This window comes from Sapajus apella, unplaced genomic scaffold (assembly GCF_009761245.1).
Source record: "Sapajus apella isolate SASKATOON/1434 unplaced genomic scaffold, GSC_monkey_1.0 scaffold88, whole genome shotgun sequence".
NCBI classification, from domain to species: Eukaryota; Metazoa; Chordata; class Mammalia; order Primates; family Cebidae; genus Sapajus; species Sapajus apella.
The window spans coordinates 8,525,692-8,553,677 of record NW_022437028.1 but is presented as its reverse complement, the minus strand read 5'-3'; the positions used below and the strand labels follow the sequence as shown (position 1 = coordinate 8,553,677).

General features: G+C 46.4%; 2 protein-coding genes across 9 annotated transcripts in view; one reads left to right on the top strand and one right to left on the bottom strand.

The window, feature by feature from the left end:
* The window catches only part of ZCWPW1 (zinc finger CW-type and PWWP domain containing 1), a 26,426-nt gene extending 4,568 nt beyond the window's left edge, over nt 1-21,858 (bottom strand). The window contains exons 1-10 of one of the 7 annotated variants that reach the window (XM_032255219.1): nt 21,687-21,858; nt 12,230-13,809; nt 11,261-11,378; nt 10,804-10,955; nt 10,483-10,605; nt 4,720-4,836; nt 3,880-4,003; nt 1,912-1,987; nt 1,385-1,489; nt 64-147 (exon numbers count right to left, since the gene is read on the bottom strand). In XM_032255219.1, coding sequence (XP_032111110.1) covers nt 64-147; nt 1,385-1,489; nt 1,912-1,987; nt 3,880-4,003; nt 4,720-4,836; nt 10,483-10,605; nt 10,804-10,955; nt 11,261-11,378; nt 12,230-12,353 — 1,023 coding nt within the window. In that variant the 5' untranslated portion in view covers nt 12,354-13,809; nt 21,687-21,858. The remainder of the gene's footprint in view (nt 1-63; nt 148-1,384; nt 1,490-1,911; nt 1,988-3,879; nt 4,004-4,719; nt 4,837-10,482; nt 10,606-10,803; nt 10,956-11,260; nt 11,379-12,229; nt 13,810-21,686) is intronic. The other 6 variants (XM_032255212.1, XM_032255214.1, XM_032255217.1 and 3 more) reach the window with 6 other exon arrangements.
* A 512-nt stretch (nt 21,859-22,370) lies between these two features.
* On the top strand, nt 22,371-27,635 carry MEPCE (methylphosphate capping enzyme). 2 transcript variants are annotated; one of them, XM_032255211.1, is made up of 5 exons: nt 22,371-22,582; nt 24,506-25,162; nt 26,411-26,629; nt 26,805-26,931; nt 27,032-27,635. In XM_032255211.1, exons 2-5 carry the CDS (start codon nt 24,899-24,901, stop codon nt 27,082-27,084), a joined length of 663 nt encoding a protein of 220 aa, XP_032111102.1. In that variant the 5' UTR covers nt 22,371-22,582; nt 24,506-24,898; the 3' UTR covers nt 27,085-27,635. The 2 variants fall into 2 exon arrangements, with proteins under 2 accessions (XP_032111102.1, XP_032111101.1); XM_032255210.1 differs by having other exon boundaries at nt 22,404-25,162.
* Nucleotides 27,636-27,986: the final 351 nt, after the last annotated feature.

The window sequence follows — 27,986 nt, the reverse complement described above, 5'->3', positions numbered from 1 at the left end:
AAAAAAAAAAAAAAAAAAAAAAGAGTAGGGAAAGGAATGGGTGTGGTCTGAACACTCTCCCACCTGAATGCTGATCTGTTTTGCCTCTTCAGCCATCATCAGGGCCACCCCCAGTTTCTGGCTGCAGTCCTTGTTTCTGTGCTTTTTCTGAAATGGAAGAAGATTACAGCCAATGATAAACACTGACTTAAAGTCACTAATAAACATTAGAGAAGTGACCCCAGCATACTGCTACCTATCTGACATTATCTTCAACTGTAACATTTATTTCCAGTTCCTAGTATTGATATGATACTCCTATTCTTTTTTTTTTTTTTTTTTTTTGAGACGGAGTTTCACTCTTGTTACCCAGGCTGGAGTGCAATGATGCGATCTCAGCTCACTGCAACCTCCACCTCCCTGATACAAGCATTTCTTGTGTCTCAGCCTCCCACTGGGACTACAGGCACACACCACCATGCCCAGCAAATGTTTTGTATTTTAGTAGAGATAGGGTTTCACTATATTGCCCAGGGTGGTCTCGAACTACTGAGCTCAGGCCATCTGCCCACCTCGGCCTCCCAAAGTGCTGGAATTACAGGTGTGAGCCACGACACCTGGCCCTAGCAATATTTTCAACCAACATTTTGGTGTCATCTCCAAAGTGAATCCTGTAGAAATTTGAAAAGAGGATTATAGGAACTCAGGTGATTTCACTTTGAAGTTTCTGACAAGTTTCTTTAGATCCAGCTGTTTGATTTAATACTCACAGCTTGATTTTCTAAGGCCTGTGAGCTACTGGGTCTCTGCTCATTTGCAAGGCTGGTCAAACCCAAAGTGACTACAGGGAGGAAACAGGATTTTGGTAATCCAATGGTTCTCAGCCGGGTAGACTGTGCCCCTAAGAAGGCACCTGGCAATTACTGGAGGTAATTTTTTGATTGTTACAACCGGGGCAGGGGGCAGAGGGTGGAGGTGGGGGCTGCTGCTGGTTAGATGCCTCTAGAGCCTAGGGATGCTGCTAAACATCCCATGATGCACAGGATAGCCCTCCACAACCAAAAATTATCTCATCTGAAACACCAATAGTGCTGAGACTGAGAAATCCTGAGTTAATCTGTGCCTTTATTTCTGCCACACCTATTTTGGCTAAACTGCAGAAAAACCTCATCTTCAGAATGGCCCCAGTCTGCAGGCAGGGAAGGGGACTGAAAAAAAATCATTGCCCTGCTGCAATCCTAGGAGCAAGAAGAGTCCTTCATGAATTATCTCACCATTGGCACACCTGGTCAGACATGGAACTTTTCCCCAACATGGCTTAACCTGGGAGAAAATCAGGTTTAATAAAAGGAAGATTTCATTTTCCAGTTCTCTGTATCACAACAGAATCCCAAGATGTGCTCACCATGCCTGATGGCTCCAGGGACAGCTCCTGGAAGTTCTTCAGCATGTTGACTGGGATCCACGCACGAGAAACTGTTTCTCCAAAAAATGTCACATGGTACTTAGACTGAAATAAAAGATGGTCCCGTTATGGCCTCCTGTCCTGCTCTCTGCTTTTCTCCTCTAGCCAGAACAGACAGGGAGAATGGGAATTCACCCAGAGGAGGTGCTGGGCCTCACATGCTCCCTCGAAGCCTGACTCATCTACCCTACCCTCATTCCAATTGTTTTTCCATTCTAACCTCAGGAATCCTAGCCAAAGCATATTTGTCAAAACCACTAATCCCCTGACAGTGGATAAATATTTAATTAGACACAAGTTTGTTTCTACTGTATGTGTGAGTACTTATCTCTGTGTTTGTCATCCTAGTAAGGTGTTTTCACTTGCGTCTGCTGGCTATGTCCATGTCTCTAATCTGTACATCTGTGAGGATGGATTTGTTCTTTACTTTGGCCTGGGGTCCTCTAACCCTGAACCAGGAAACTCACCGGCAGAGAATCAAGATGGGAAGTAAAAAGAAAATATTCCCCCAAGTCAGGATCAGATTCTATCATGCCTGGCCACCTAGAGAAGGTAGTTGGGTGTAGGGTACAGAAAAGAAGGGGTTAGATGAACAGAACACAATCTCATCAATGTACATGCACAGAAAAGAGTGGTATGTTTTTGTTTTTTTTCTGAGACAGGGTCTCACTCTGTTGCCCAGGCTGGAGTGCAGTGCTGCAACCATGCCTCACTGCAGCTTCGATATCCCAGGCTCCAGTGATCCTCCCACCTCAGCCTCCTGAATAGCTGGGACTACAGGAACGTGTGCCACCACAGCCAGCTGTTTATTTTTTGCAGAGATGGGGTTCCACTATACAGCCAGGACTTATCTCAAACTCCTGGGCTCAACCAATCCTCCCACCTCAACCTCCCAAAGTGCTGTGATTACAAGCTTGAGCCACTTCACTCAGCCAGCAGCAGTACGCTTTGCAAAAAAAAAAAAAAAAAAAAAAAAAAAGAAAAGAAAAAGAAAAAATCCAAAAAATAGATTCCCATCCCATCAGCCCCCTCTGGTGGTCACTGCTGAATGACTCAGATGAGGAAGGACTTCCACTGATGCACACAGGAGCGCAGAATATACCTAGTGAAGGTATCTTATCCTTCTGAACCATCCCACAATCTTAAGAACAAAATCTTTGACTAGGGACATCTCCAAAGAAGAAACTGTCCCACTTGTCCTTGTTATCTTTACTTTGTATGTCTCAATCTCAATATTTTTATTTTTGGCCGGGCGCGGTGGCTCAAGCTTGTAATCCCAGCACTTTGGGAGGCCGAGGCGGGTGGATCACGAGGTCAAGAGAGCGAGACCATCCTGGTCAACATGGTGAAACCCCGTCTCTACTAAAAATACAAAAAATTAGCTGGGCATGGTGGCACGTGCCTGTAATCCCAGCTACTCAGGAGGCTGAGGCAGGAGAATTGCCTGAACCCGGGAGGCGGAGGTTGCGGTGAGCCAAGATCGCGCCATTGCACTCCAGCCTGGGTAACAAGAGTAAAACTCCATCTCAAAAAAAAAAAAAAAAATTATATTTATTTATTTTTGAGATGGGGACTCACTCTGTCACCCAGGTTGGAGTGCAGTGGTGCAATCTTGGCTCACCGCAACCTCTGCCTCCTGGGTTCAAGTGATTCTCCTGCCTCAGCATCCTGAGTAGCTGGGACTACAGGCGTGTGCCACCACACCTGGCTAATTTTTGTTTTTAATAGAGACAGGATTTCAGCATGTTGGCCAGGCTGGTCTCAAACTCCTAGGCTCAGGTGATCTGCCCACTTTGGCCTCCTAAAGTGCTGAGATTATAGGCATGAGCCACCATGCCCGGCCATTCTCAGTATTTTTAAATGCCTCAGATCCACCCTCTTCTTTTTTTTTTTTTTTTTTTGAGACAGAGTTTCACTCTTGTTACCCAGGCTGGAGTGCAATGGTGCGATCTCGGCTCACCGCAACCTCCGCCTCCTGGGTTCAGACAATTCTCCTGCCTCAGCCTCCTGAGTAGCTGGGATTACAGGCACACGCCACCATGCCCAGCTAATGTTTTTGTATTTTTAGTAGAGACGGGGTTTCACCATGTTGACCAGGATGGTCTCGATCTCTTGACCTCGTGATCCACCCGCCTCGGCCTCCCAAAGTGCTGGGATTACAGGCTTGAGCCACCGCGCCCGGCCTCCACCCTCTTCTTTCTACCAGTTGGGGTAGCACTATCAGACCCTTTTTACAGGGAGCTATTACCTCTATGCTGAAACCTCCAGAAAACACTCTCTTTCAAAGCCTCCAGGCTTGGTACTTTATCTTTTCTCTCACCCCATGCTCTAAGGCCAGAACCATTTCAATTACAGATGTTTCCATTTCCTTCCCTCCCTGCTTGAATCTACCTCTCCCAAGTTTGTGAGGGTTGCTCTATGTCATAGTGCCATACCAGGGGTAACCGTATTGCTTGGCCCAAATGATGGATCCTGGGACGTAGGAGGCATAGGCCACATCACTCTCAAGCCCCGTCCAGGTCTCCTCAGGAATATCACAGCGATTATACTCCATGTCTGCCAAAAGACAGAAGGAATAAAGGAACAGGAAGACACTCATTGGGAGAAAGAGCTGGATGAGGACAAGAAGGAAATTGATATATGCAGCAGGTGGGACCAAAAGGGCACCTGGGGGATCAGCACGGAGGAAGAATAAAGACCCATGGAGAAAATGCAGCTGGAACCAGTGGAAGTAGGAGTGCTGCCTCTTCATACTCTATACTGTAAAAAGAAATTCCACGCTCCTGCTCACACTCCTGTGTGTCTGACTATGCTCCCATCTATGGAGCACCATGAGATAATTTCTCTAAGACTCTGTTTTCTCATCTGTAAAATAATTGGGCTGGACTAGATCATCATCTCTTCCAACTAGTTTCAAATGTCCTAGAATTCTAAGCATACCAGATCTCTCTCATCTGTTTTCCCCCATATAATCCTATATCCCTCCCTATCCACCAACCCAATACCAATGTAATCAGGATTGACAGGGACAGACCAATGCTCATACATTTAGCTTCCAGGCCCCTCCCAAGATCACTTTGCAGGGCATCTTCCTCCAGACTTTTCTGCCCAAATTCATCTCCATATGACAGGCAGCTCCTTCCTCTCTCCCAAGCACTACAAAGACCCCCTGGGTGTTAAGTGTATTTATGCAGTATTCAATCTAAATGATAAGTTCAGAGAAAGAAAAGGAGGAACAATAAAACCTGAACGAAAACATTTCCAGTCTTTTCTACCTGTGTTCTGGTCACAGGACCAATTATCTGGGAGAACTGAGGGGTCAACGTTCCCACACAGCCGCCTCCATTTCCCACAGTTTGGGAAGGAACACTGGACCCAGACCAGACATTGATCTGTGAGAAGGGAAAAATGAAATAAGAGACTTAAAAATATGCTCTTCCTTTTTTAATTCAACTAAAATCAGCATAACCCTCCCAACTCCCAGAATCACATATAGAGCGACATAAGAGATCAACCAGCCTGATCCCTGACTTGTAAGTGGGAAACCAAGGCTCAAAAAGGTAACTGGCTTGCTAAGGATCAGCTAACATGGTGATAGAGCTGAACTTAGAACTCAAGTCTCATGTCTTAATCTTTTTCCTGTACTAGGCTACTGTGTCTCCTTACCGCAAGGCTGAAAAGAATGTTTCTTGTATTGACAGTTCTTAAATTAGAAGGCTGCCTGGCATCTTTCCAGATAGTTAGTGCCTTGTTCTCTGCTGGCATAACACTACTGAGTTCTTCTGAAGGACTACCCAGCATCTCTTTTGTGCACAACATCCAGAGTTCTTATCCAAATCTCAACTGATTTACCTGTCGCCAAATCACCAAGTTGCAACCTTTAGGACCAACAGTGTCTGAGTTCACTCTTCTCCAAAAGACACAGATTAAGCCTATCACTTCTCCATCATCTATTAACTTTGGGCCCTGCTCAAAGGCCAAGCCTTCCTTTTATCCATTACTCTCCAAACCTCCACCTCTCCTAAGCTGACTCATGTCCCTCAGCCTCTCTTCTCTCCCACTGAAACTCTTCCATTGTGGTCTTGGAAACTCCACTGACTTGAGCAACGAAAAAGTTCACATATCCTCAACCTCATCTCTGAACTTCTATCTCCTTTTTGAAGCCTGGAGACCCACTAACGACGCTGCCCCACCCAAACCACCCCCACCTGCAGCCCTGTAAGTGGAGTCTGTTCCTCTCACACTCCCCATGTCTCTCGAGACTGAAAGCCGGGCCAGCATTATCATTATTCCCATTGCTACTACTCCCCAACTCTTATAAAAACCCCTCCTCCCTTGAGGTCTATGCCATTGGACTATACCTGCCTCTCATCTCCCTTGTAGAGATGCTGGCATCTGATTCAGTCTTCTCCTCTCCACCTCCTGCGTGCCCCACCCAGTCATCTGCCAGAACTGCACACCCTCTGAGCCACTTATCCAAACATCCTCACTACAAAAATGCCCCATCCTTCCACCTCACTTGCTCAAAGACTCCTATAGCAACTTTCATTTTATCTAGCTCTCCAACTGACTGCCCCTACCATCCTTTCCATCTGGAAGCAATTTCCATTCTTCCCTCTGTTCCACCCAGGTTTGATTACTTGACACGTACTTGGATTCTCTTGTAGACACCTTCAGCTCCCTTTCCCACAGTCCTTCCTCGCACCCAGATAGCAAAACACCAACTGGTATGAATCCTCTCTCCACCTTTTCTGAGCCTACACTCAAGCAATTGAGTTAAGAGAGAAAAATCACATAACAGACACATAGGTATCACTATATATTCTCTATTTAACATTATCAACCAATATATTTCTCTAGTAGTTCACTCTCTCCCACTGCCAAATTTTACCTTAAATACCTGATCATAAGGGATGGCCCCTAATCCTATCCTTCCAAAATCATCCCTCAGAAAAGCTGATTTGCATATGGTTCCTTTCAAAATATCACATATAAGAGAGAACTTTCACAACTACTTTTTTTTTTTTTTTTTTGAGACACAGTTTCTCTCTGTTGCCCAAGCTGAAGTGCAGTGGCACAATCTTGAGTCACGGAAATCTCCACTTCCCAGGTTCAAGTGATCCTCCCACTTCAGCCTCCCAAGTAGCTGGGACTACAGGCATGCACCACCACACCCCATGAAGTTTTTGTATTTATTGATAGAGGTGGGGTTTCGCCATGCTGCCAAGACTGGTTTTGAACTCCTGGGCTCAAGCAATCCACCCTCCTCAGCCTGCCAAAGTGCTGGGATTACAGGGGTGAGCCACCACACCCAGCCTCAATTACCTTATCTTGAAGAACAAAGTACTGGTTGGGAATAATGTGTTAGTCTTAAGTGACAGTTGCCAATGATAATTTTGGATGTTTACTGAGATGGCCTAGCAAGACTAGAAAAAAAAAGTAAGAAGAGAGGACAGGAATCATATAAATTAATATAGATCAATAATACAAATTATTAGCTGTTAAAGCAATGAGTATTCATAAGAAAATGAGTAGGAAAAAATGACTACAATGATATGGAACTGGAAATTTATGGCTTGGAATGATATTGTTAACAGAAGCACTTTACTTTTTAAAAAAAGTTTCAAGTAACCTAAAGGAACAGGTAATATGCTCTGGAAAACTGTGTTTGATGTCCAGATGTGGCTCTATTATAATGAAGACTGATGTCACAGACACACGTTAAGAGGATTTCACTTGACCACTCATTCTTGAAACACTAGCCTCCTAGGTTCTGTGATGCCTCATTCCCCTGCCACCCTCCCCACCATTTTTGGGCAGCTTCCCCCGAGTCTCCTTTGCTGGGTTCTCCTTGTTCTCCAATCTCTAAATGTCAGGGGTATCAAAGCCCAGTCATGGGCCTTCTCTCCCCATAATACACTTTCTTCTGAGGCAAGCTCACCCATTCCCATGGCTTTGAAATCTATTTTCATACCTGACAGCACACAGCTGTTTACTTACAGCCTCTGTTCTGGGCTCCAGATTTCTAAGCCATTTTGTTCTTGACATCTCATCTGGATGTCTCACAAGGATCTCAAGCCTAAATGTACCCAAACCTGAATGCTTGATCTTATCCCACAAATTTGTTCTTCCTCTACTCTTTCCCATTTTCTTTCACTTAACTATTCAAGCCAGAAACCAATCATCCTTGACATATCCTCCCTGCCTCCAGCCTTCCAATATCTGATTCATTACCAACTTCTAACAATTTTACCTCCAAAACATACCTTAAAACCATCCACTTTTCTCTTTCTCTACTTTCATCATCCTAATCCATTTTATTTTTATCTTTTTTTAATATTTATTTTTTTGAGATAGGGTCTTGCTCCACTACCCAGGCTGTAGTGATGTGGTATGAACATAGCTCACTGCAACCTCAAACTCCTGGGCTCAAGTGATCTTCCTGCCTCTGCCTCCCAGAGTGCTTGGATTACAGGTGTAAACCACTGTGCTCAGCCATCATCCTAATTGAAGCCACCAAAATACCTAATCCTACTATTAACTTCTTAACTGGTCTACTCTTGTCTTCTCATACTCCATCTCCAATTAATCACCAAAGGCTCCTTTTAAAACAATAATTTGAAGATGTCACTTCCCTGGTTAAAACCCACCAGTGACTTCCCACTGTACTTAGGACATGTTCACACTGTACACGGTCTTTGACCTAGCCATTGCCTCCCTCTTTCCAGTCATCCAGGGCCACTTTCCCACCTTGCCTCCCTTTGCTCTCTGAACTCTGCAATCACACTGGCTTTCTTTTAGTATCTGGAACATGCCACACTTTACCCTACCTAAAACTTTTTCTTCACTTGGATAACTTCTATTCTGCCTTCAGGTTCCAGATGAAATACCGTTTCCTTAGAAATGCACTCCCTGACTGGCCCAATCTTACTTCGTCTCATGACACTCTGCTCTTTTCCTTCCCTGTACTTCATGCAAATTGTATTCAAATACTCCTTCCTGCCACAGAAGCACTCACCTCTCCTTGGTAACTATAACAGAAAGAATGGTTTATTTATAGCAGGAGGCTGATAAATCCACAATCACAATTCAACTCACAAGCACCACCTAGAGGGTGAAACCCCATCTGCCTGCCTAAGATCTAGTCCATGCAGTAATTTTTTTTTTCAATTTTTTAAAATATAAATTCACTTTTCTTTTCTTTTTTATAGAGACGGGGGTCTCACTATGTTACTCAGGCTAAACGTGAATCCTGGGCTCAAGCAAGCTTCCTGCCTCAGCCTCCCAAAGTGCTAGGATTACAGGCGAGAGCCACTGTGCCCAACCCCTTGCAGTAATTCTAAGAGGTACAAGAAACAGAGCAACACAAATCTAATGACACCAATTTATTTGAGCTAACCAGACATCAGGTCAGTATCCCAAAAGTTCTCAACAAGCACATTTGAATTTATATAGTCACAGAAAACCAAAAGAAAAACCTTTTAGTTTCCTTTTTGACTCTACCTAGAAAGAAACTCCCTTAGGGTAGTCTGAACTCCAGACCACCCGGTTGTTCAAATTAGACTTATACCTCAGTGCCTTATGATACCATGTTATTATGACAAGAGGAACGGTTTATTGACCTGGACTATCTTGTTTGATGCCTGCATAAGCCTGGTTATTTTTTTTTTTCTTGTATCAATGAGGGTCTCACTGTGTTGCCCAAGCTGGCCTCAAACTCCTGGCCTCAAGTGATCCTCCTGCCTTGGTATTTTTGAATTTTTGAACATACTAGTATATTCTATGATCTATTTTATTTCTTGTCATAAAATTTCCCATTATCACCTTGGTTATTTCATGTAATATATTTATTATCTAATACATTAAACCTATAAATTCTCTGAAGGAAGTGTTGTCAGTTTTGTTCCTCACTGTATTTTGGCCTCTGGTGCAACACTCGGCACAAAATATAAGACACTAGTAACTGTTGTTAAAAGAATAAATGAGTTCATATCTATCCTTACCATGCCTCGATCTAATCTTGAAGGCTAAAGATGATGAATAAATCCTCTGAATCTCTTTCCACTCCCATCTCTTCAATCTCGCCCTCTCTATAATTTTCCCTCAGCATGTAAGTATGCTCAAGTCTCTCTCTTTTAAAGTTATAAAATAAAAAGGCCTCCCTCAACTCTGCACCCATTCTTTTTAATCTACTATTTTCTCCCTCTTAAACTAATTGAAAAAGTGTTTATTCCTCAACCAGCTATAAGCTACCATTCATGTTTACCAACCCTTTCGGTAATAACCAAACCTCTAACAGTCTCCTCTGTGATATCCTTGAGCTTATGTTTATCCTCTTTGACTTCTTTATGATGGCATTTGAATGGCTGAGCATCCCTTTCTTTCTTTCTTTATTATAACAACAGGAATGGTTTATTGACCTGGACTACCTGGCATCTCTCCTCCCCTGGCATCTGTGATACCATTCCTGATTTTTCTATTACTTTTCTGACCATGTCTTCGTTTTCTTCCTGGGATACATCTGAAATGCTTTGTACATAGTAGGGACCCAACAACTATGGATTATGTGAATAAATGACTGAATGAATGAAATCATTCTTTTAGCAGCATATTTTAAAACAAACAGCTGTGAGGGATATATTATATTTGGGGCTAGGTGCAGTGGTTCACACCTGTGATCCCAGCACTTTGGGACGCTGAGGCAGGTAGATCACAAAGTCAGGAGATCAAGAACATCCTGGCCATGGTGAAACCCCATCTCTACTAAAATACAAAAAAATTAGCCAGGCGTGGTGGCATGCGCATGTATTCCCAGCTACTCGGGAGGCTGAGGCAGGGGAATCGCTTGAACCTGGGAGACGGAAGTTGCAGTGAGCTGAGATTGTGCCACTGCACTCCAGCCTGGTGACAGAGCAAGACTCCATCTCAAAAAAAAAAATTATATTCTTTGCAGAGTTTTCTCTAACATCCTAACCCTGCCTCTCTGCTCTATCTCAAGCTTTCAGGCCAAGTAGGTTTTCCAAACGAGCTGAACTCACCAAAACCACTTATCTCTCCTTTTTGCTGGTCCCTGATCTGGGAATGATCCTGAACTGTTTTCTCTAGTTGGTCTTTCTGTCTGAGCTCATGTCCACTTTGAGTTTTCTCCACCTTCTCATCTCCTGGGAAGAAAAAAGAAAACATGGGGTGGGGAGATGAAGAAGGCAATCTTTGTGGATAGTAAATGTCAGTGAAAGAAGGAAGAAGAATCACAGCCTAACAGTTTCAAGACTTGGGCTGAAAATTCTCAGCCTGCCTATGGTCCCATTACCTAATTTCCCAGAGCAAGTGCTTGAGCCAGGCTTCAAAGCTGTACTTACCAGCTTCCTTCTTTCTTTTGCTTAAAGAGAGTCTACTGGATATCTTCTCAGAGGGTACAGGATCTGGTTGGCCTAGCTTAGACGTCCTTATCTCAGGGACAGCTTCACCTTCCCAAGACACTGAAATCTCTTGAGTATGTGGTACCTCCTCTCTGAAAATGAGATTTTATTTTAATGAAAGGTAAAAAGAAAGCAACTGCAGAATTCTTCTTTTGAAAAAACCCAAAAGTAAAAGACAGACAAATCCTAGGCTCTGTAAGGCCTCTGAGGTCATTTCATAAATCTACTTGCCTATTTTTCCCAAATCAAACAGGCATCTTTCCTGAGCTGAGAGAAATCTATAGAAATATGATAAATGACCAGAAAGACAGACAAACAGATAGACAGACTGACTGACCATGATTTACCAATGTGTAGTCCATTCTGTGTTCACCTTGCCTCACTGAGATAAACTTACCCATCAGCATTGTCAGTATCAGTAGCAGAAGCAGTAATTCCTGGCTCCTTGTCTGACTGAGTAGATACTATGGGCTGGGCACAAGAAGTCTCTGCAAAATCAAGGCCAGATCCCGTCCCTCCCAAAACAAAATACTATAAGCAGAGAAGCAATAAAACAATCATTCTATTATTCCCTAACATTTTCATTCAAGTGTCTTCTCCCTGCAGTCTGAAAGAGCCTACCTTTGACCTCCAGTCATATCACAGAACTTTAGCTATTTAAATGTTCAGGAAAAACTACAAATATATATATCTTTCTGTAAGCCTTTCCAGATTGATGTGCCTCATTCCAGGATGGTCAGGTAATAATTTTGGGTACACAAAAAAATTATAGGCCGGGCACGGTGGCACACGCCTGTAATCCCAGCACTTTGGGAGGCCAAGTGGGTGAACTGCCAGAGCTCAGGAGTTTGAGACCAGACTGGGCAATATGGTGAAACCCCATCTCTACTAAAATACAAAAAATTTGCCAGGCATGGCAGCATGCACCTGTAGTCCCAGCTACTCAAGAGGCTGAGGCAGGAGGATTTCTTGAACCCAGAAGGCGGAGGTTGCAGTGAGCCAAGATCACGCCACTGCCCTCCAGCGTAGGTGACAGAACATGAATCCGTCTCAAAAAAAATAAGTAAACAAAAGAAACAACAACAAAACCCCATAATGGCTTGAAAAGTTTGGTAAGACTATATTTAAATTCTGAAGTCAATGTAATCTACTTTTTCTAAAATATATGTACCCTTTATCTAAGGTGGTTTATAGTCCTGTTGATAGAAGATGAAGTATTTTTAAAATATGTTGAAGTCTCATCTAATATTACCTTACTTAGAAGATGGGAGAGAAAGAGAGAAGCTGTAAGATTTAACTCTACCTTCTCAGGTCTAACAGTCACTCTGCCTAACTAAAACCCTTTTTCTCTTACTACATGCCATACCCAAGCGCTCCTGAAGGGACTTCTGCAGCACAATCTGGACAATCTCCTCAAATTCTGCATTGGTAAGACTTGACTTTTCCTGCAGAGACAAGGGTAGGGGAGGAAAACCACTTAATCTGTCCATGGTTTTCCCCTCTGAACAGTCAGGGAAGCCTCCTTTAGATGAGGCAGTAAAGTTTGGAAGACTGAAAGCATGCAGTCAGCATACCTAAAGAGGCCATGTACTCTATCCCAGATCTCCTGGGAGTAAATGAGTCAAAGGAAAGAGAAAAGTGTGTAACATCTCTTTCCACTTCTACTCCCATCTCTAACCCACCTCATCTCATTATTTCCTGCTAAATTCTTTCATCAAAACATTTTTGACCTCTCTGAGGAAAAAAAAAAAAAAATAGAAGCCCTCCAAAAGGAATACAAGTAACCTGAAACTACAGGGTATATTTTCCCAACGTGAAAAGACTGCTTATTTAGCCTGAGCCAGGGGCAGGGATGAGGAAATGTCCTACCAGAGCCCACCAATGTGACTGATACCTTTTCTTTCTTCTCTGCTTGCTTGTTGTTTTGTGCCTTTCTTTTTTTTTCCTGGCCCCTGCTGGAAGCATTGTTTGTGGTTGCTTTTTCCTCCTTCTTTAACCTGGCCTTTGGCAGGCTTATCCTGGCCTCTGTCTCTGGGGAACTGATCCCCAGGGTCTCCTTTTTGGGTGAGTTAGGGCTAAAAGGTATCAGGTTGTAAGATTTTTGTGCAGGTGGGGCAAAGATTCTCTTTGGTCCCTTTCCACATTCTGAAAGAAATGTGATCAAGTGGAATTTGTGAAACATACAATCTAACAGAGATTGCCAAACATTACCCTTTGACTGGCCATAACAGAATTATATGGAGAGAGCTTTTATCAAATTCAGATTCCTGGGTTTCTTGCTGCCTACTCCACTCCCCAGCCCTGAGATGCTGATGAGGTAGTTTGACATGAGAGGCCTAGCAATCTGGAACTTTACAAGGCTAGTTGATTCTGATATGCTTCCAGGTTTGGGAACTACTAAGTCAAAGGTGATAAATATAAACATGCAGGAAGCTGAATTATCCAAATGTGAAACTGTATAATTTGCTCATTTTTACTTTAGATAAAATTTTATGGAAAATTAAGAACAATTTTTTAAAAACTAGTCAAAATCTACAAATTATTCACAGCTCTTATGCCATCTCCTCAATAAAAATTATAATGATCCTCCCAGGTATATCTTTCTTCTGAGCTTCCTTAATACTCTGCACATAGCTGGTGGCATTTACCACATTCAACTTTATAATAGGTATTTAGATGCCTTTTCTCTCCCTATGAATTCATACATTCCTCGAGCAGGACTGTTTTTAAGTCATATTTCTTTCATTCAAAGCATCTAGCAGAGTAGTAATTTCACCAGAGTGGGCACAGAATATAATGGGACCTGAACCATCCTTTGGTGGAAAGGATGTCCAAAAGGAGAAAAATGAGAGAAATGTAGAAAGTGAAGGTCCCTCACTCTTGACTCACCTTCTTTATTCTGCAATGTTGTCATCATTCAGCTTAGAAACTATACTTTGTGTACCTCTGTTAGAAAAAAGAAATTAACCGCTAAGACTCTAATTAAACAAGATTTTAAACTCCCTTCTCTCCGTCTTGAGGTCAAAACCTGTTTTAGACCCATGAACTATGCTTCTGCATCCTTGACCTCCTCTGTGGTGCCAATTACATGCCTCTGTGGTACAAATTACATGCCAAGGAATAATGAGAGCTACTGTTTTAAAGATTATCAACAATCAAGAGTGGGTATGGTAGCTCACACCTGTAATCCTGGCACTTTGGGATGCTGTGGCAGGCAGATCACCTGAGCCTAGGAGTTTAAGACCAGCCAGGGCAATACAGCGATATCCCGTTTCTACAAAAAATAAAACAAATTAGCCAGTGTGGTGGCACACACCTGTAATCCCAGCTACTCGGGAGGCTAAAGTGGGAGGATCACATGAACCCAGGAGTCAGAGGCTGCAGTGAGCCAAAATCATGCCCCTACATCTCAGCCTGGGTGACAGAGACCCTGACTCAAAAATTAAAAATAGATAAACAAATAAATATTAGCAGCAATCCTTAGTGTTTTATGTGCCTAGAACCATGTCCAACATAAGGCAGGCAGCAGAAGTGGTAGTGGTAGCACCAGAAGCATAGGTAGTAGTAGAGCAGTGATTATAGGGTATGAATAATCCTGGCAGTTAAAGAGAGTTTTCTTCAGAGGGATAGCCTCATTTCATAAACCTCTCCTAAACACTTAAAACACACACATAATTTGGTAATTCTCTGACCTGACTCAGAGGTCTCTGTGCCTAGAGAAGCCCCACTTTTAACATCATTATGATATTTATTTTCCCTTTCTTAGATCCTCAGTCCAATCAATTTTCCAATGTACTGGATTCTACCAATCTCCAGTCATAGCTCAGAAATATTTGGTAACCAGCACAGGTCCCCAGAGAATTTAATATCTTCTTCCTTACTCTCCCTTAGAATCTGATAATGAAAAATTAAATTAGTGCCTTCTTTGATATTCATAGTTCATCTTCAGCAATCTACTCACAGATGTTCCACACGACATCAATATGTTTCTTGATTACTACTGACACTGTGACTAATGGTAACGGCTAACTCTTATTGAGCACTGACGATATTCTTTACCCTTTATGTAGCATTCCATTTAATTCTCACAACAGATCTATGATGTGGATAACATTTTACACTTGGGAGAAATTCAGGCTTAAAGAAAATTAAAGATATTAAGTCATTGATAAGTAGTAAAATCAGGATTAGAACCTGTCTGATTTCAAAGTTTGTGCTAACGGCTGGCTACGTGACATCCTAACAGTCTAATTTAGTACTTCACTACCATTTTGCTATCACAGAACACACAGAAAACATACATTAAAAGCGTATACTGAAGCACATAGAAAATGACATTTCCAGGTACTCTGGGGGTAAAAGAAACAGGCAGAAGAAATTAGTATCTACACAGCTATAAGCTATTTGTGACCCAATAGTGTGCCAAGGCTCACCCTGGGGACAATCCAATATTTTTATTTTCTAATTTATACTTTCCCACTACTATTTCCACACAGCTTTTAAAAAAATTTTTTCTTTCCAACCTTTATTTTACATTCAAGGGGTATATGTGCAGTTCTGTTACATAGGTAAATTGCATGTCATGGGATTTAGGGCAGAGATAATTTTGTCTCACAAGTAATGAGCCTTGTATCCAATAGATAGTTTTTCAGTCCTCACCCTCCACCCTTAAGTAGGCCCCAGTGTCTATTGTTCCCTTCTTTGTGTCCATGTGTATGCAATGTTGAGCTCCCACTTATAAGTGAGAATAGGCAGTATTTGGTTTTCTATTCCTACGTTAATTCACTTAGGAGAACAGCCTCCAGCTCCATCTATGTTGCTGCAAAAGACATGATCTTGTTCTTTAACACAGCTGCATAGTATTCTGTGCCCACTCAGCTTTCAGAAAACTGTCTCTGATTTTATGTTAACCTTAACTTCTTATAGCCCTTCTACCCAGTTTTCTTAGGCTTAAGTGATATACGCCATTCTTACTTTTATAACCATTATAAAAAGCATTATAGCTCTGGGAAGACCTTTAGGGATAATAAAGCCCCATCTCCCCTTTCTACAGATGGAAAAAAAATATGCTAAGAGAGGTTAAGTGGGCCAGGCGCAGTGGCTCACACCTATAATTCCAGCACTTTGGGGGTCAGGAGTTCAAGACAAGACTGATCAACATGGTGAAACCCTGTCTCTACTAAAAAATACAAACATTGCCAGGCGCGGTGGCCAAGTTGGGTGGATCACGAAGTCCAGAGTTCGAGATCATCCTGGCCAACACAGTGAAGCCCTGTCTCCACTAAAATACAAAAATTAGCTGGGCATGGTGGCTCGCACCTGTAGTCCCAGCTACTCGGGAGGCTGAGGCAGGAGAATTGCTTGAATCCGGGAGGTGGAGGTTGCAGTGAGCCAAGATTGCAACACTGCACTCCAGCCTGGCACCTGGTGACAAAGCAAGACTCTGTATCCAAAAAAAAAAAAAAAAAAAAAAAAAAAAATTAGCTGGGCATGGTGGCTCGTGCCTGTAATCTCAGCTACTTGGGAGGCTGAAGAAAGAGAATTGCTTGAACTGGGACCCAGGAGGCAGAGGTTGCAGTGAACCGAAATCGTACCACTGCACTCCAGCCTGGGCTACAGGGCAAGACTCCATTTCAAAAAAAAAAAAGAAAAAGAAAAAAAGGTTAAGTGATTTGCCCAAACACTCAGTGTTAATATAGTTAAGCTTAGATGAACCTAGGACTTTTGCCTTTCAATTCTACTAATAACATACCTATTCTACTCAGTGATCTTGTTTCTGGCTGTTGGTTTTGAGCAGTTTGAAAGCCCTGCAACCGAAACTCATTGTTCTAAATCTGTGATCTCCCACTATAAAGAGATCAGAAAGCAGCATAAAATGATCATTTGGTTCATATACACTTCCCTTTTAAGGATCAGGAAATTTTAAAACCTTAAATGGCCAAGCTTCTTCAAAGTATAGGGTTCCTCTCTCTAGTCCATAAGATAAACTTAAAGGGTACTGAGGTTTTGACAGTGTGGCCACAGCATAGTTAAATGTGAAATATTTTTAAATTATCCTTTAGCATTTTTCTCTTCCTTTTCTTGCTTCCATAAATGTGAATAATTCAGATGTGCTGTTCTGAAGCAACTATGTTTCCTTTTTATTAAGGAGCACATTTTCTCACTATTTCCACTTTAACTCATCATCACCAATCCCCAAACATACTTGCTCCAGAAAAAAAGGCAAGTTGGAATTTTGGGGAGAAACACTCAAGAAATTAATCTCCTTTATTATAATCCTAATTAGATGGTAAAGACTAGATAAAATTGGCCAGGCACAATGGCTCACACCTGTAATACCAGCACTTTGGGAGGTCAAAGCAGGTGAGATCAGGAGTTTGAGAGCAGCCTGACCAACATAGTGAAACCCCATCTCTACTAAAAATACAAAAAGCCAAGCATGGTGACAAGTGCCTGTAATCCCAGGTACTCGGGAGGGTGAGGCAGGAGAATCACTTGAATCCGGGAGGCGGAGGTAGCAGGGAGCCAAGATCACTCCATTGCAGTCTAGGGTGGGCAACAAGAGCAAAACTCCACCAAAAAAAAAAAAAAAAAAAAAAAAAAGCCTGGATAAAATTAAGCTGTAAAAGGAATATTAATTTGACCAAAAATGACAAATTTATCTTCTCCCAGCCTTTAAAATTCCAAAAAAGATCACAAGAAGTCACTGTCTAAATTACAAGAGCTATGCTAAGTGAGAAAAGCAGAGTGAAAATTATTGTGTTTCAGATGACAATATTTAGTTTTCAAGAACATGTGTCTAATACAATTGTTAATCATAAACTCTCTCTAGAAGAGAAAAAACAGATCAAAATGCTTCTGGGGAGAACTGGGCAGATGAGAGTGAAAGGAAGCTTTTGGTGTACTCCCTTGTGTATCTTTGGCATTTTAAAACATACAAATGTTGCCATTTCAAAAAATAATTTTTTTTTTTTTTTTTTTTTAAGATGGAGTCTTGCTCTGTTGCCAGGCTGGAGTACAGTGGCAAGATCTTGGTTCACTGAAACCTCCACCTCTCGAGTTTAAGTGATTCCTCTGCCTCAGCCTCCCAAGCAGCTGGAATTACAGGCACGTGCCTATATTTTTGTATTTTTAGTAGGGACAGGTTTCACCATGTTGGTCAGAATGGTCTCAATCTCCTGACCTCACGATCAGCCCACCTCAGCCTCCTGAAGTACTGGGATTACAGGCATGAGCCACTACACCCGGCCTAAATTTTTTAAATAAAAGAGTATTCTGACCAATGTAAAAATGTAAACTTTTCCAGTATTTAGGTTCAAATCCTTATCTAAACCTATAAAGATCTTCCTAGGCCAAAGTATGTTTCTGGAGCCCCAACCAACTAGATAGAATTGTGGTTTACTGTTGAGTTAATAAGATTTAATAAACCTATAAACAGTGATGTATAATATCGTTTAATATGTATAATCTGTCAATATGCTGAAGAACACTGCTTTTAAACAAAAGCTCTAACCTGATCAATAAAGAAGGGAAGGCCAGGAAATCACTTTCTGATAACTCAGGTTGTCCCTCCTGTTTCAGGTGAATTACATTCCTTTACAAATACTGAAAGCTGGTTCAGAGAGAGAAAAAGAAAAATATAGATAGTTAATAAATATATAAATCCCACTAACTTTCTTCTGTACAGCTACTAAATGACTAGGGGCTGTAGAGCCAGGAATAATATTTGAGGTTTTAATTTCTCTTTTCTTATCTTAGATGAAGAAGGGCAGGGTGTGGGGTTGAGGGGGAAGGCTTTAACAAGAGTAGCAAAGTCTTTAAATAAGAACATAAAAGAATCAGGATAGTTCCAGAAACCATATTCCCATCACTCAACATATGAAAGGAGGGTAAATGAGGGAAAAAGAACTTAGAAATAATAAAGGGAACCAAGGGAAAGTGAATGAGGATCTCAAAAAATAGTTTTATTTCACTTAAAACATTAAAAATCGGGCCGGACGCGGTGGCTCACGCCTGTGAGGCCGAGGCGGGTGGATCACGAGGTCAAGAGATCGAGACCATCCTGGTCAACATGGTGAAACCCCGTCTCTACTAAAAATACAAAAAATCAGCTGGGCATGGTGGCGCATGCCTGTAATCCCAGCTACTCAGGAGGTTGAGGCAGGAGAATTGCCTGAACCCAGGAGGCAGAGGTTGCGGTGAGCCGAGATCGAGCCATTGCACTCCAGCCTGGGTAACAAGAGTGAAACTCCGCCTCAAAAAAAAAAACAAAAACAAAAACCATTTAGGTTAACATATTTATTATTGTTATTTCTAATCAAACTTCAAATATTTCTCAATTTCTAATATGTTAATAGCTACAAACCATATAAAAGCTCTTTGGAGTCCTCCATAAATTTTAAGATGCAACAGGTTCTCAGACCAAGAAGTTTGAGAATTGATCTAGTGAACTAATTTGTCAGTTTTGTCAATTTCTTTTTCTTTTTTTTTTTTTTTTTGAGACAGAGTTTAGCTCTTATTTTCCAGGCTGGAATGCAATGGCATGATCTTGGCTCGCTGCAAAGTCCACCTCTCAGATTCAAGTGATTCTCCTGCCTGAGCCTCCCGAGTAGCTGGGATTACAGGTGCCCGCCACCACACCTGGCTAATTTTTTGCGTTTTTAGTAGAGATGAGGTTTCACCATGTTGGCCAGGCTGGTCTTGAACTCCTGACCTCAGGTGATCCACTGGCCTCAGTCTCCCTGCTGGGATTACAGGCATGAACCACTGTGCCCAGCCTTGCCAATTTTTTTCTTAATAAAAAGTAGTTCTCTCCCCCCACACACCATTCAGAATGTGTTCCCAAATTTCCTCCAAATCATCCAGTCTCTTCTTTATATTGTTCCTCAAATCCTCGGTCCAAGAAAAGTAAACCCTTTAGGTACCCAGACTCTCTGAGCCTCAACAAAACGGTAAAGAGTGTATTTCAAATCCTTCTTAAGCCAGAGTCTGACTTCTTTTTGCATTAATAACAGTATGTTGACTCCTGCTTATTTTTACGCCTCAATTAACTAATAGCAGTTTCCTTCCTTTCTTCTTCCCTTTCTCCTTCCCTCTCTCCTTTTCTCCTTCCTCCCTCTTCCCTCCATCCTGAATCTTTGTCCCTCTATCCTTTCCTCCCCCTCATTCCTCTCCTCCTCCCCTCCCTCCTCTTCCTTCCTTGCCCTCCTCCCTCCCCTCCTTCCCCTTTTCCCCCTCTTCCCTCCCTCTCTTCCTTCTTCCCTCCTTGCTATCTCCCTTTGTCCCTCTATTCCTCCCCCTCCTTTCCTTCCTTCCTTCTTCCTCTCCCTCCTCCCTCCCTTCATCCCTCTCCTCCCTCCCCTTCATCCCTCTCCTCCCTCCCCTTCTTCCCTCTCCTCCCTCCCCTTCTTCCCTCCCTCGCCCTCCTCCCCTCCCTCCCCCTTCTACTTTCCTTCCTCCCTTATCCCTCCCTCCTCCCCCTCCCTTTTTCTCCCTCTCCTTTTCTCCTGCCTCTTCCCTCCCTCTCCTTTCTTCCCTCTTTCCTGTCTCCCTTTGTCCCTCTATCCCTTCCTCCCCCTCCTTCCCTCCCTTTCTACTTCCTCCCTCCTCTTCCTTCCCTCTCCCTCCCCCTCCTTCCTCCTATCTGTCCTTCCTTCCTCCCTCTCCATCATCCTTCCTCCTCCTCCCTTCATCCTCCTTCCCTCCCTCCCCCTCCCTCCCTTACTTCCCCTCCTCCTTCCTTCCTCCCCCTCCTCTTCTTCCTCCCTCCCTCTCCCCTCCCTCTCCCCTCCCTCTCCCCTCCCTCTCCTTTCCTCCTCCCTCCCTCTCCTTTCTCCTTTCCTCCTCCCTCCCTCCCTCTCCTTTCTCCTTTCCTCCTCCCTCCCTCCCTCTCCTTTCTCCTTTCCTCCTTCCTTCCTCCCCCCTTCTCCTTCCCTTCCTTTCCCTCTTTCTCCCTCCCTCCTCTCTCTCCCTTCTCCTTCCCTTCCTTTCCCTCTTTCTCCCTCCCTCCTCCCTCTCCCTTCTCCTCTCTCCCCTCTCCCTCCTCCTCCTTCTTTCCACTTCCCTCCCTTGCCTGCTTCCTTTATATGTTTGTGCAGAAGCTCAATGCCTGATAAACTTTTAACAATAAAGAAGAGGCGGGCGGATTACCTGAGGTCAGGAGTTGGAGACCAGCATGGCCAACATGGAGAAACCCCGTCTCTACTAAAAATACAAAAATTAGCCGGGCGTGGTGGGGGGTGCCTGCAATCCCAGCTACTCAGGAGGCGGAGGCCGCAGTGAGCCGGAATCCCGCCACTGCACTCCAGCCTGGGCGACAGAGCAAGACTCTGTCTCAAAAAATAAAAAATAAAATAAAATAAAGCCCCAATCCCAAATCCACTTTGCAATCCAAAGGGAAGAAGTTTCGGGAGAAGTTCTTCCCTTTTAGGGGCACTTCCATTTTTCCTCTCTTCCCTGACCCCTCATTCTCTTAGGGACAGCGGTTCAGGTCGGAGGTGTCCCTGAGCCACACATCCTCGCCTTCCCCCAAAACAATGGCGTCCTCCTCTCTCTTCCCTGTCCCTTCCCTTCCTTTCTACCACCATGAGGGAATCTCCCCTCCACTCCCACTCCCGCCGAGGCACCGGGATCCTCATTCTCATTCAGCTTGTCGGTGCCCGCCAGGAGACTAGGCTATTTTTGCCTGTGTCTTGGGGCGACAGACTCTGAGGGAAAAAGGCCAAGGGGTGGTTGTCGCCCTGAGAAAGTTTCTCCTCAGGCAACCGGTGCCAGGACTGGCCGCGCCTAGCACCTTCACCTGCAACCAGAAAGGAGACGGCTACCTTCAGGAGCAAGGAGAACCTAAAGGCGAGAGGCAGAACCAGCTGCCGCAGCGACTCCGCAAACCCCTCACACCTCGACCGAGGTTTCCCGCCACCAAGAAAAAGCACGAGGACGCCTGCGCACGAGCACGCCGCCCCACCCGCCCCGCCGGCGGCGTGCTCGCGGGGCCGAGGCGCATGCGCAGCTGCAAGCTGCGTCTGCGACTCCGCCTCCGCAGCTGAGGTAATTCCGCCATCTTCCACCCGAACGTCTCGGGAAAACTACAAATCCCAGAATCCTCTTTGGTGTCACTTTTTTTTTTTTTTTAGGCAGTGGCCGCAGCGCCTGATTGTTTCTGAAGCACATCTTCTTAACTTTTCAGTTTCAGACGGCCTTTTCCTCCCTCTTTCCGCTCCCTGATTCCTCCTCTTCCTGCTGGTCTCCTTCACGCCCTCCCTTTAGGATTTTATTAGAGACTCTCTTGGACCCCACTGTCACCCCGGCCGCCCTCTCCTCAGCCCAGCACTACGCCGGCTGAGAGACCTGTCCGCGCATCTCCCCAGGAAAACGGCGTGGACTCGCTTCTTCCTCATTGGAGGAAGCTGAGGGTGCCCAGCGCAGACCGAACCCCCGTCCCCACCCACACCCGCTGCTATATAAGGCGGTGCGGCGCCGGCGGCGGGCGTTCGTGGAGGCCCGCGGGGTGGTGGGCACGGGTGCGTGCATTGGGGGTGGGCGTGGAGGCGGAGAGGAAGGCGTGGTGTGGCGTTCCCCAGGTGATTGCCATTGGGGAAAGGCGGAGGAGCCAGAGAACGACTCAGCCATTTCGGGGAAGAGGAAGTTGGACCACATCGGCTGTTTTAGTGCTTTTGCTTTTGCTTTTTCCCCAATTCAGCAGAGAATATTTTCGAGGGGGGTGAGTTATAATGATCTATCGCGTTTTACTGAGCCCAGTTCCACTCCCGCCCTTCTTCGGCTTTTTAGGGACTCCGCACCGCTCCCTCGCAAGCTCTTTTAAGGAGGGGGGAGGTGTGCTACCAAGAGTCATAAATAATTCATGAGCACCGCCCCTCCGGACCGCGCTGACGCACGCTGCGTTTACTAAACTTGAGGAAGCGACGTCACAGGCCCCACCCCTAAGACGGGGGAGGGGCGGGGCGCCACCTCCAGCACGTGCTAGCTCTACCCGCGCAAGCCCGAAAGGGTGTGCGCAGGCGCTGCCCACTAGGGGGAGGAAGGAGGCGGGGTGGGGAGGTTGTTGGGTTTAGAGCCGGGCGGAGACCGCTGAGACTCATTCCTCAGGAACAAGGGTCGGGTGTCAAGGAGACCTTTTCACACCAGCTCCTGTCCCCCGCCTACGGTGGGTGGGATCGCACGGCAGAGACAAAGGAGATCAGTAGGGCCGGACATAGCTGCGCAGGGAAGTAGGGTCTCAGTTTGGGGTGGTGGGCTTTTGCGGGGGCTGTGGGGGTGGTTATATTTAAACTCCCAGAGCCGTTAAGTTGGTTCGTACTCCGATGCGCGCGCAACCAGGGTGGTGGCAGAGTGCGCATGCGTGATTCCGGGGCCAGGGGAACGCGCGCTAGCGCTCGCGGCCGGGTGGTAGTGGCGGAGGAAAAAGGGGTCGGCGCACGCGCGGTTGAGTCCTCGAGTTGTTCGGGTCTCGCGGGCATCTTGTTTTGGTCTCGCGGGCGAGTGGGGCGCGCTTCGTGGGGAGGCGCTTGGGCGCGAGACTAGGCGAGAAGAGCAGAGCTGCGCGCGCACTCGGGAAAGGGGGAAGGGAGCGGGGTCCAGGCGGGGGGTGTTAAGCCCCCTGATCCCCCTTGTTGCCCCGACTGGGACGGAATAAGGGGAGGAAATGATCGAGATGGCCGCGGAGAAGGAGCCGTTTCTGGTGCCGGCCCCGCCGCCGCCGCTCAAAGATGAGTCGGGCGGAGGGGGCGGCCCCACGGTGCCACCGCACGAAGAGGCCGCCTCCGGGGAGCTCCGCTGCGGGACGGAGCGTGGGCCGGGTCCTCGCGCGCCATCTGCGGGGTCCCCGGGCTCTGGGGTCCGCAGGGAGAGCCCGGGGGCTGCGGCCAATCCCCGGGGTGGCCCCCAGGCGCAGTCGCACGGAGAGGCCAGCCTGTCGGATCCCCCGGGGCTAGCTGCTCCTCCGGACGTGGGGGAGGAGCGCCGGGGAGGGGGCGGGACAGAGCTGGGCCCCCCTGCTCCTCCTCGACCCCGCAATGGCTATCAGCCCCACCGGCCACCTGGGGGAGGCGGGGGCAAGAGGAGAAATAGCTGTAATGTAGGGGGAGGCGGAGGAGGTTTCAAACATCCGGCCTTCAAGAGGCGCAGGCGAGTGAATTCGGATTGTGACTCTGTGTTACCCTCCAACTTTCTCCTGGGGGGCAATATCTTTGATCCCCTGAACCTGAATAGTCTCCTGGATGAGGAAGTGAGCCGCGCCCTCAACGCGGAGACCCCTAAGTCATCCCCCCTTCCGGCCAAAGGGCGAGATCCAGTGGAGATCCTCATCCCCAAAGATATTACTGACCCGCTCAGCCTCAATACTTGCACTGATGAGGGCCATGTAGTTCTTGCTTCGCCACTCAAGACTGGTCGGAAGCGGCATAGACACCGGGGACAGCACCACCAGCAGCAGCAGGCAGCCGGAGGGAGTGAGACCCACCCTGTGCTGCCCACAGCCCCTCTCACCCCCTCACTCCACGGGGAGGGCACCACACAGCACCCGCGGCACAGGGGCCAGAACCGGGATGCCCCCCAACCCTATGAACTCAACACAGCCATCAACTGCAGGGATGAAGTGGTGTCTCCCCTTCCATCTGCTCTGCAGGGTCCCTCAGGCTCCCTATCAGCCCCTCCAGCTGCCTCAGTTACCTCTGCACCCCCGTCTTCCTCCTCCCGACATCGCAAACGTCGCAGGACTTCCAGCAAGTCGGAGGCAGGGGCTAGGGGTGGAGGCCAGGGTTCCAAGGAAAAGGGCCGAGGGAGTTGGGGAGGCCGCCACCACCAGCACCCACTGCCTGCAGCAGGCTTCAAAAAGCAACAGCGCAAGTTCCAGTATGGGAATTACTGCAAGTACTATGGGTATCGCAATCCTTCCTGTGAGGATGGGCGCCTTCGGGTGTTGAAGCCTGAGTGGTTTCGGGGCCGGGACGTCCTAGATCTCGGCTGCAATGTGGGCCATCTGACCCTGAGCATTGCCTGCAAGTGGGGCCCGTCCCGTATGGTGGGCCTAGATATAGATTCCCGCCTCATCCATTCTGCCCGCCAAAACATCCGACACTACCTGTCTGAGGAGCTGCGTCTCCCACGCCAGACTTTGGAAGGGGACCCAGGGGCAGAGGGTGAGGAAGGGACCACCACTGTCCGAAAGAGGAGCTGCTTCCCAGCCTCGCTGACTGCCAGCCGGGGCCCCATCGCTGCCCCCCAAGTGCCCTTGGATGGAGCGGACACATCAGTCTTCCCCAACAATGTTGTCTTCGTCACGGTAAGAGGGTCCAGAGGCTCTTGGAATAGGGGCCAAGTGTGAAGAGATAAAATGGGAATATAGCAGGGAAGGTTATGACCCAGATTCTTTAAAAGGGGGGTCTGGGTTGGCAAGTGAGAGTCTCTGCTGGGCATCTCTTCCCTTTTATAACCCGGAAGGGTGATCTCTCTACCATGGGGCCTTGACCCTGGAGTCCTTTGTCATGACTGCAAGGATCTCCAAAATAAAGGACTTTTTTTTTTTTTTTTTTTTTTTTTTTTGCCCAGCTCCTGGCTTGGCCTGTAATCCACACTGGTCCACCTTCCCTTGAGGGCTGCTGCTGTTGCTCACTAGGGGATTCAATCCAGCTGGAACTTGGTCCTCAGACTTACTGAAAGAGCCTGAGAATGGGAGTCAGGCATGGAATGTCTTCTGGGGAGATTAGGGTAGTGGCAGACTAATATTGGCATTTCTGCCCATTGATAGAGACCTTGTTCCCATCAGCTGCTTTTGTTTTCCTAGACAGTTTGTTGAAGAGTGTCAGGAACCCAAGTGGCTTGGCTATAGATTCTCTCCACACTGACTCTAGATAGTAGGAGAGGGAAGAGCCAGAAACTCTTCACAAAGAGGAGAGAGTCCCATGCCCACCACAGTGTCCCCTGACCGCACACAGCTCCCAGAAAACATCCCAGTTAGGCCATCTGCTGGGATATTTGGCATGGTGTTGGGTTAAGCCTGAAGAATGGTCTTTCTAGAGGGCTATGATGAGCTTATCTTCTAGAAAAGGTTTCCTGAAGGATGTGGCTCATCATATCTCTCAGAGGAAGGAAAGAATAGGCCTGAAACTTTGCCAACCCCAACTGTAGAGAAGGAACCACAGGTCTGCCTGTGGTTTGAAACCTGGGTTAGTTACCCTTGCAACTAATTGCAGTCATTCCACTTAATGTCTGTGGGTGAGAATAAGCACAGGATAGGGTCCTGGGACCCCAGCTTTGGAAGTCCTCATGGATAATTTGCACCATTTAAAATTACCCAGGCTCCCTCTAGACGTTTTTTGGCTTACCACCAGTAGGAAGAAGCAGAGGCCAGGAAGGTGTAGAGGAGAAAACAAAACTCAAAGAGGGCCCCTTTTGGGAGTTAGTCTGAGAAGAATATGACCAAGGGCTAAAGTGAGGCCGCAGGACTGTGGGTCGGCCTTAGGGCAGGTTGCCTGGAAGCAGGGGTTTTTTGATTCCCTCTGTTGACCTCACTGCTGATTCTTGCCCCCAGGGTAATTATGTGCTGGATCGAGATGACCTGGTGGAGGCCCAAACACCTGAGTATGATGTGGTGCTCTGCCTTAGCCTCACCAAGTGGGTGCATCTGAACTGGGGAGATGAGGGCCTGAAGCGCATGTTTCGCAGGATCTACCGGCACTTACGCCCTGGGGGCATCCTGGTCCTAGAGCCCCAACCCTGGTCATCCTATGGCAAGAGAAAGACCCTTACGGTGAGTTGGGTGTGGTGGAAATGGGGAATAATCCTTCCTTTGGTTGAGGCAAGAAAAGGCCTCAGGGAATATAGAAGGAATTTCTGAACAAGGTGAAAAGGCCCTCCGGCTGGGCATCACTCTTGGCCAGGGGAGGTGGCAGCATGCTAAAGTGGTCCTTTGCTTCTCTCCTTAGGAAACAATCTACAAGAACTACTACCGAATCCAGCTGAAGCCAGAGCAGTTCAGTTCCTACCTGACATCCCCAGAAGTGGGCTTCTCCAGCTATGAGCTTGTGGCCACACCCCACAACACCTCTAAAGGTAAGGCTGGTTTATTTTGTTGGGAAGGTTGGTCCTGACAAAGTTCAGATCCTGTGGGGAGGTGCTGCCAACCCCTTCTGATCAGTGTCTCTCCCCTCAGGCTTCCAGCGTCCTGTGTACCTGTTCCACAAGGCCCGATCCCCCAGCCACTAAGTGGCCCCTTGAACAGAAAGTGTGAAGAGGCTGCCCTCGCTGCTCATAAGGACCTGGGGGAAGAGGAAAGCGTCCCAAGGTCTCTCCTTTCTGACTCCAAAAATAGTTTTCTTTCTTGGATCTGCAAAGAAAGCTTTTCTTCCGTTGCCGCCTCAGCCTCCTTCCTATGCCTCTTGACACCTGCGCAGCAAGGCTGGCTGCGCTGGAGTCACCATCTTCCTCTCCCACAGCCTGTCAGGCTGGATGGCATGGACTGTTTGCTGACCTCTGTTCTTCTAGGGCATGGGAGGTGGAAGGATATCAAATTCTCTAGCCCTTTCCTCCTATTCTCCCAAGGAGAGAGATTCCGATATCTCCTCAGCCCTTTTCCGTAGCTGCATTTCAGTGGACCATGGATAGATGGACTGAGGGTTAGAGGGGGAAGCCTAGTAGGGAGGCACGAAGGTACTGTGAAAATCTTTCCCTCTGCCGTACCCCAGTGGGAGAGGGGGTTGGGTTTTGAATGTGAGAACAGCACAATAAACTTGATGTCTAGGGCAGTGGCCCCCACACCTGTGTCGGGTACTTTCTAGCTGGTGGGGAAAGACGTGGTGCTTCCCACAAGAACCTGTGCTTCCTCTTCCATCTCAAGGAAAACAAGTTTTTGGGTGGCTGGGTTGATTGTTGCATGCTAGCCAAGTCCACACAAAAGTACACAGAAGCCTAGACAGGAAAAGGTGTGTAATGCAAATTTTGGTGTGTAACCTGGAGTCTGCCTTCCCTCCCCGAAAAAGCCCTGTGAGGGCCTTGGGCAGAAGGCTTTTTTTGATTTTTGTTTTCCTGAGATGGAGTTTCACTTTGTTGCCCACGCTGGAGTGTGCGATCTCAGCTCACTGTAACCTGCGCCTTCCAGGTTCAAGCAG

What these genes read in the sequence shown, in the direction of transcription:
- MEPCE (XM_032255210.1), top strand. Translation starts at nt 23,525, where the DNA reads ATGATCGAGATGGCCGCGGAGAAGGAGCCGTTTCTGGTGCCGGCCCCG. An exon ending in GCAAGAGAAAGACCCTTACG is followed by an intron (nt 26,630 to 26,804) that starts GTGAGTTGGGTG and finishes TTCTCTCCTTAG; the next exon opens with GAAACAATCTACAAGAACTA. An exon ending in ACCCCACAACACCTCTAAAG is followed by an intron (nt 26,932 to 27,031) that starts GTAAGGCTGGTT and finishes CTCTCCCCTCAG; the next exon opens with GCTTCCAGCGTCCTGTGTAC.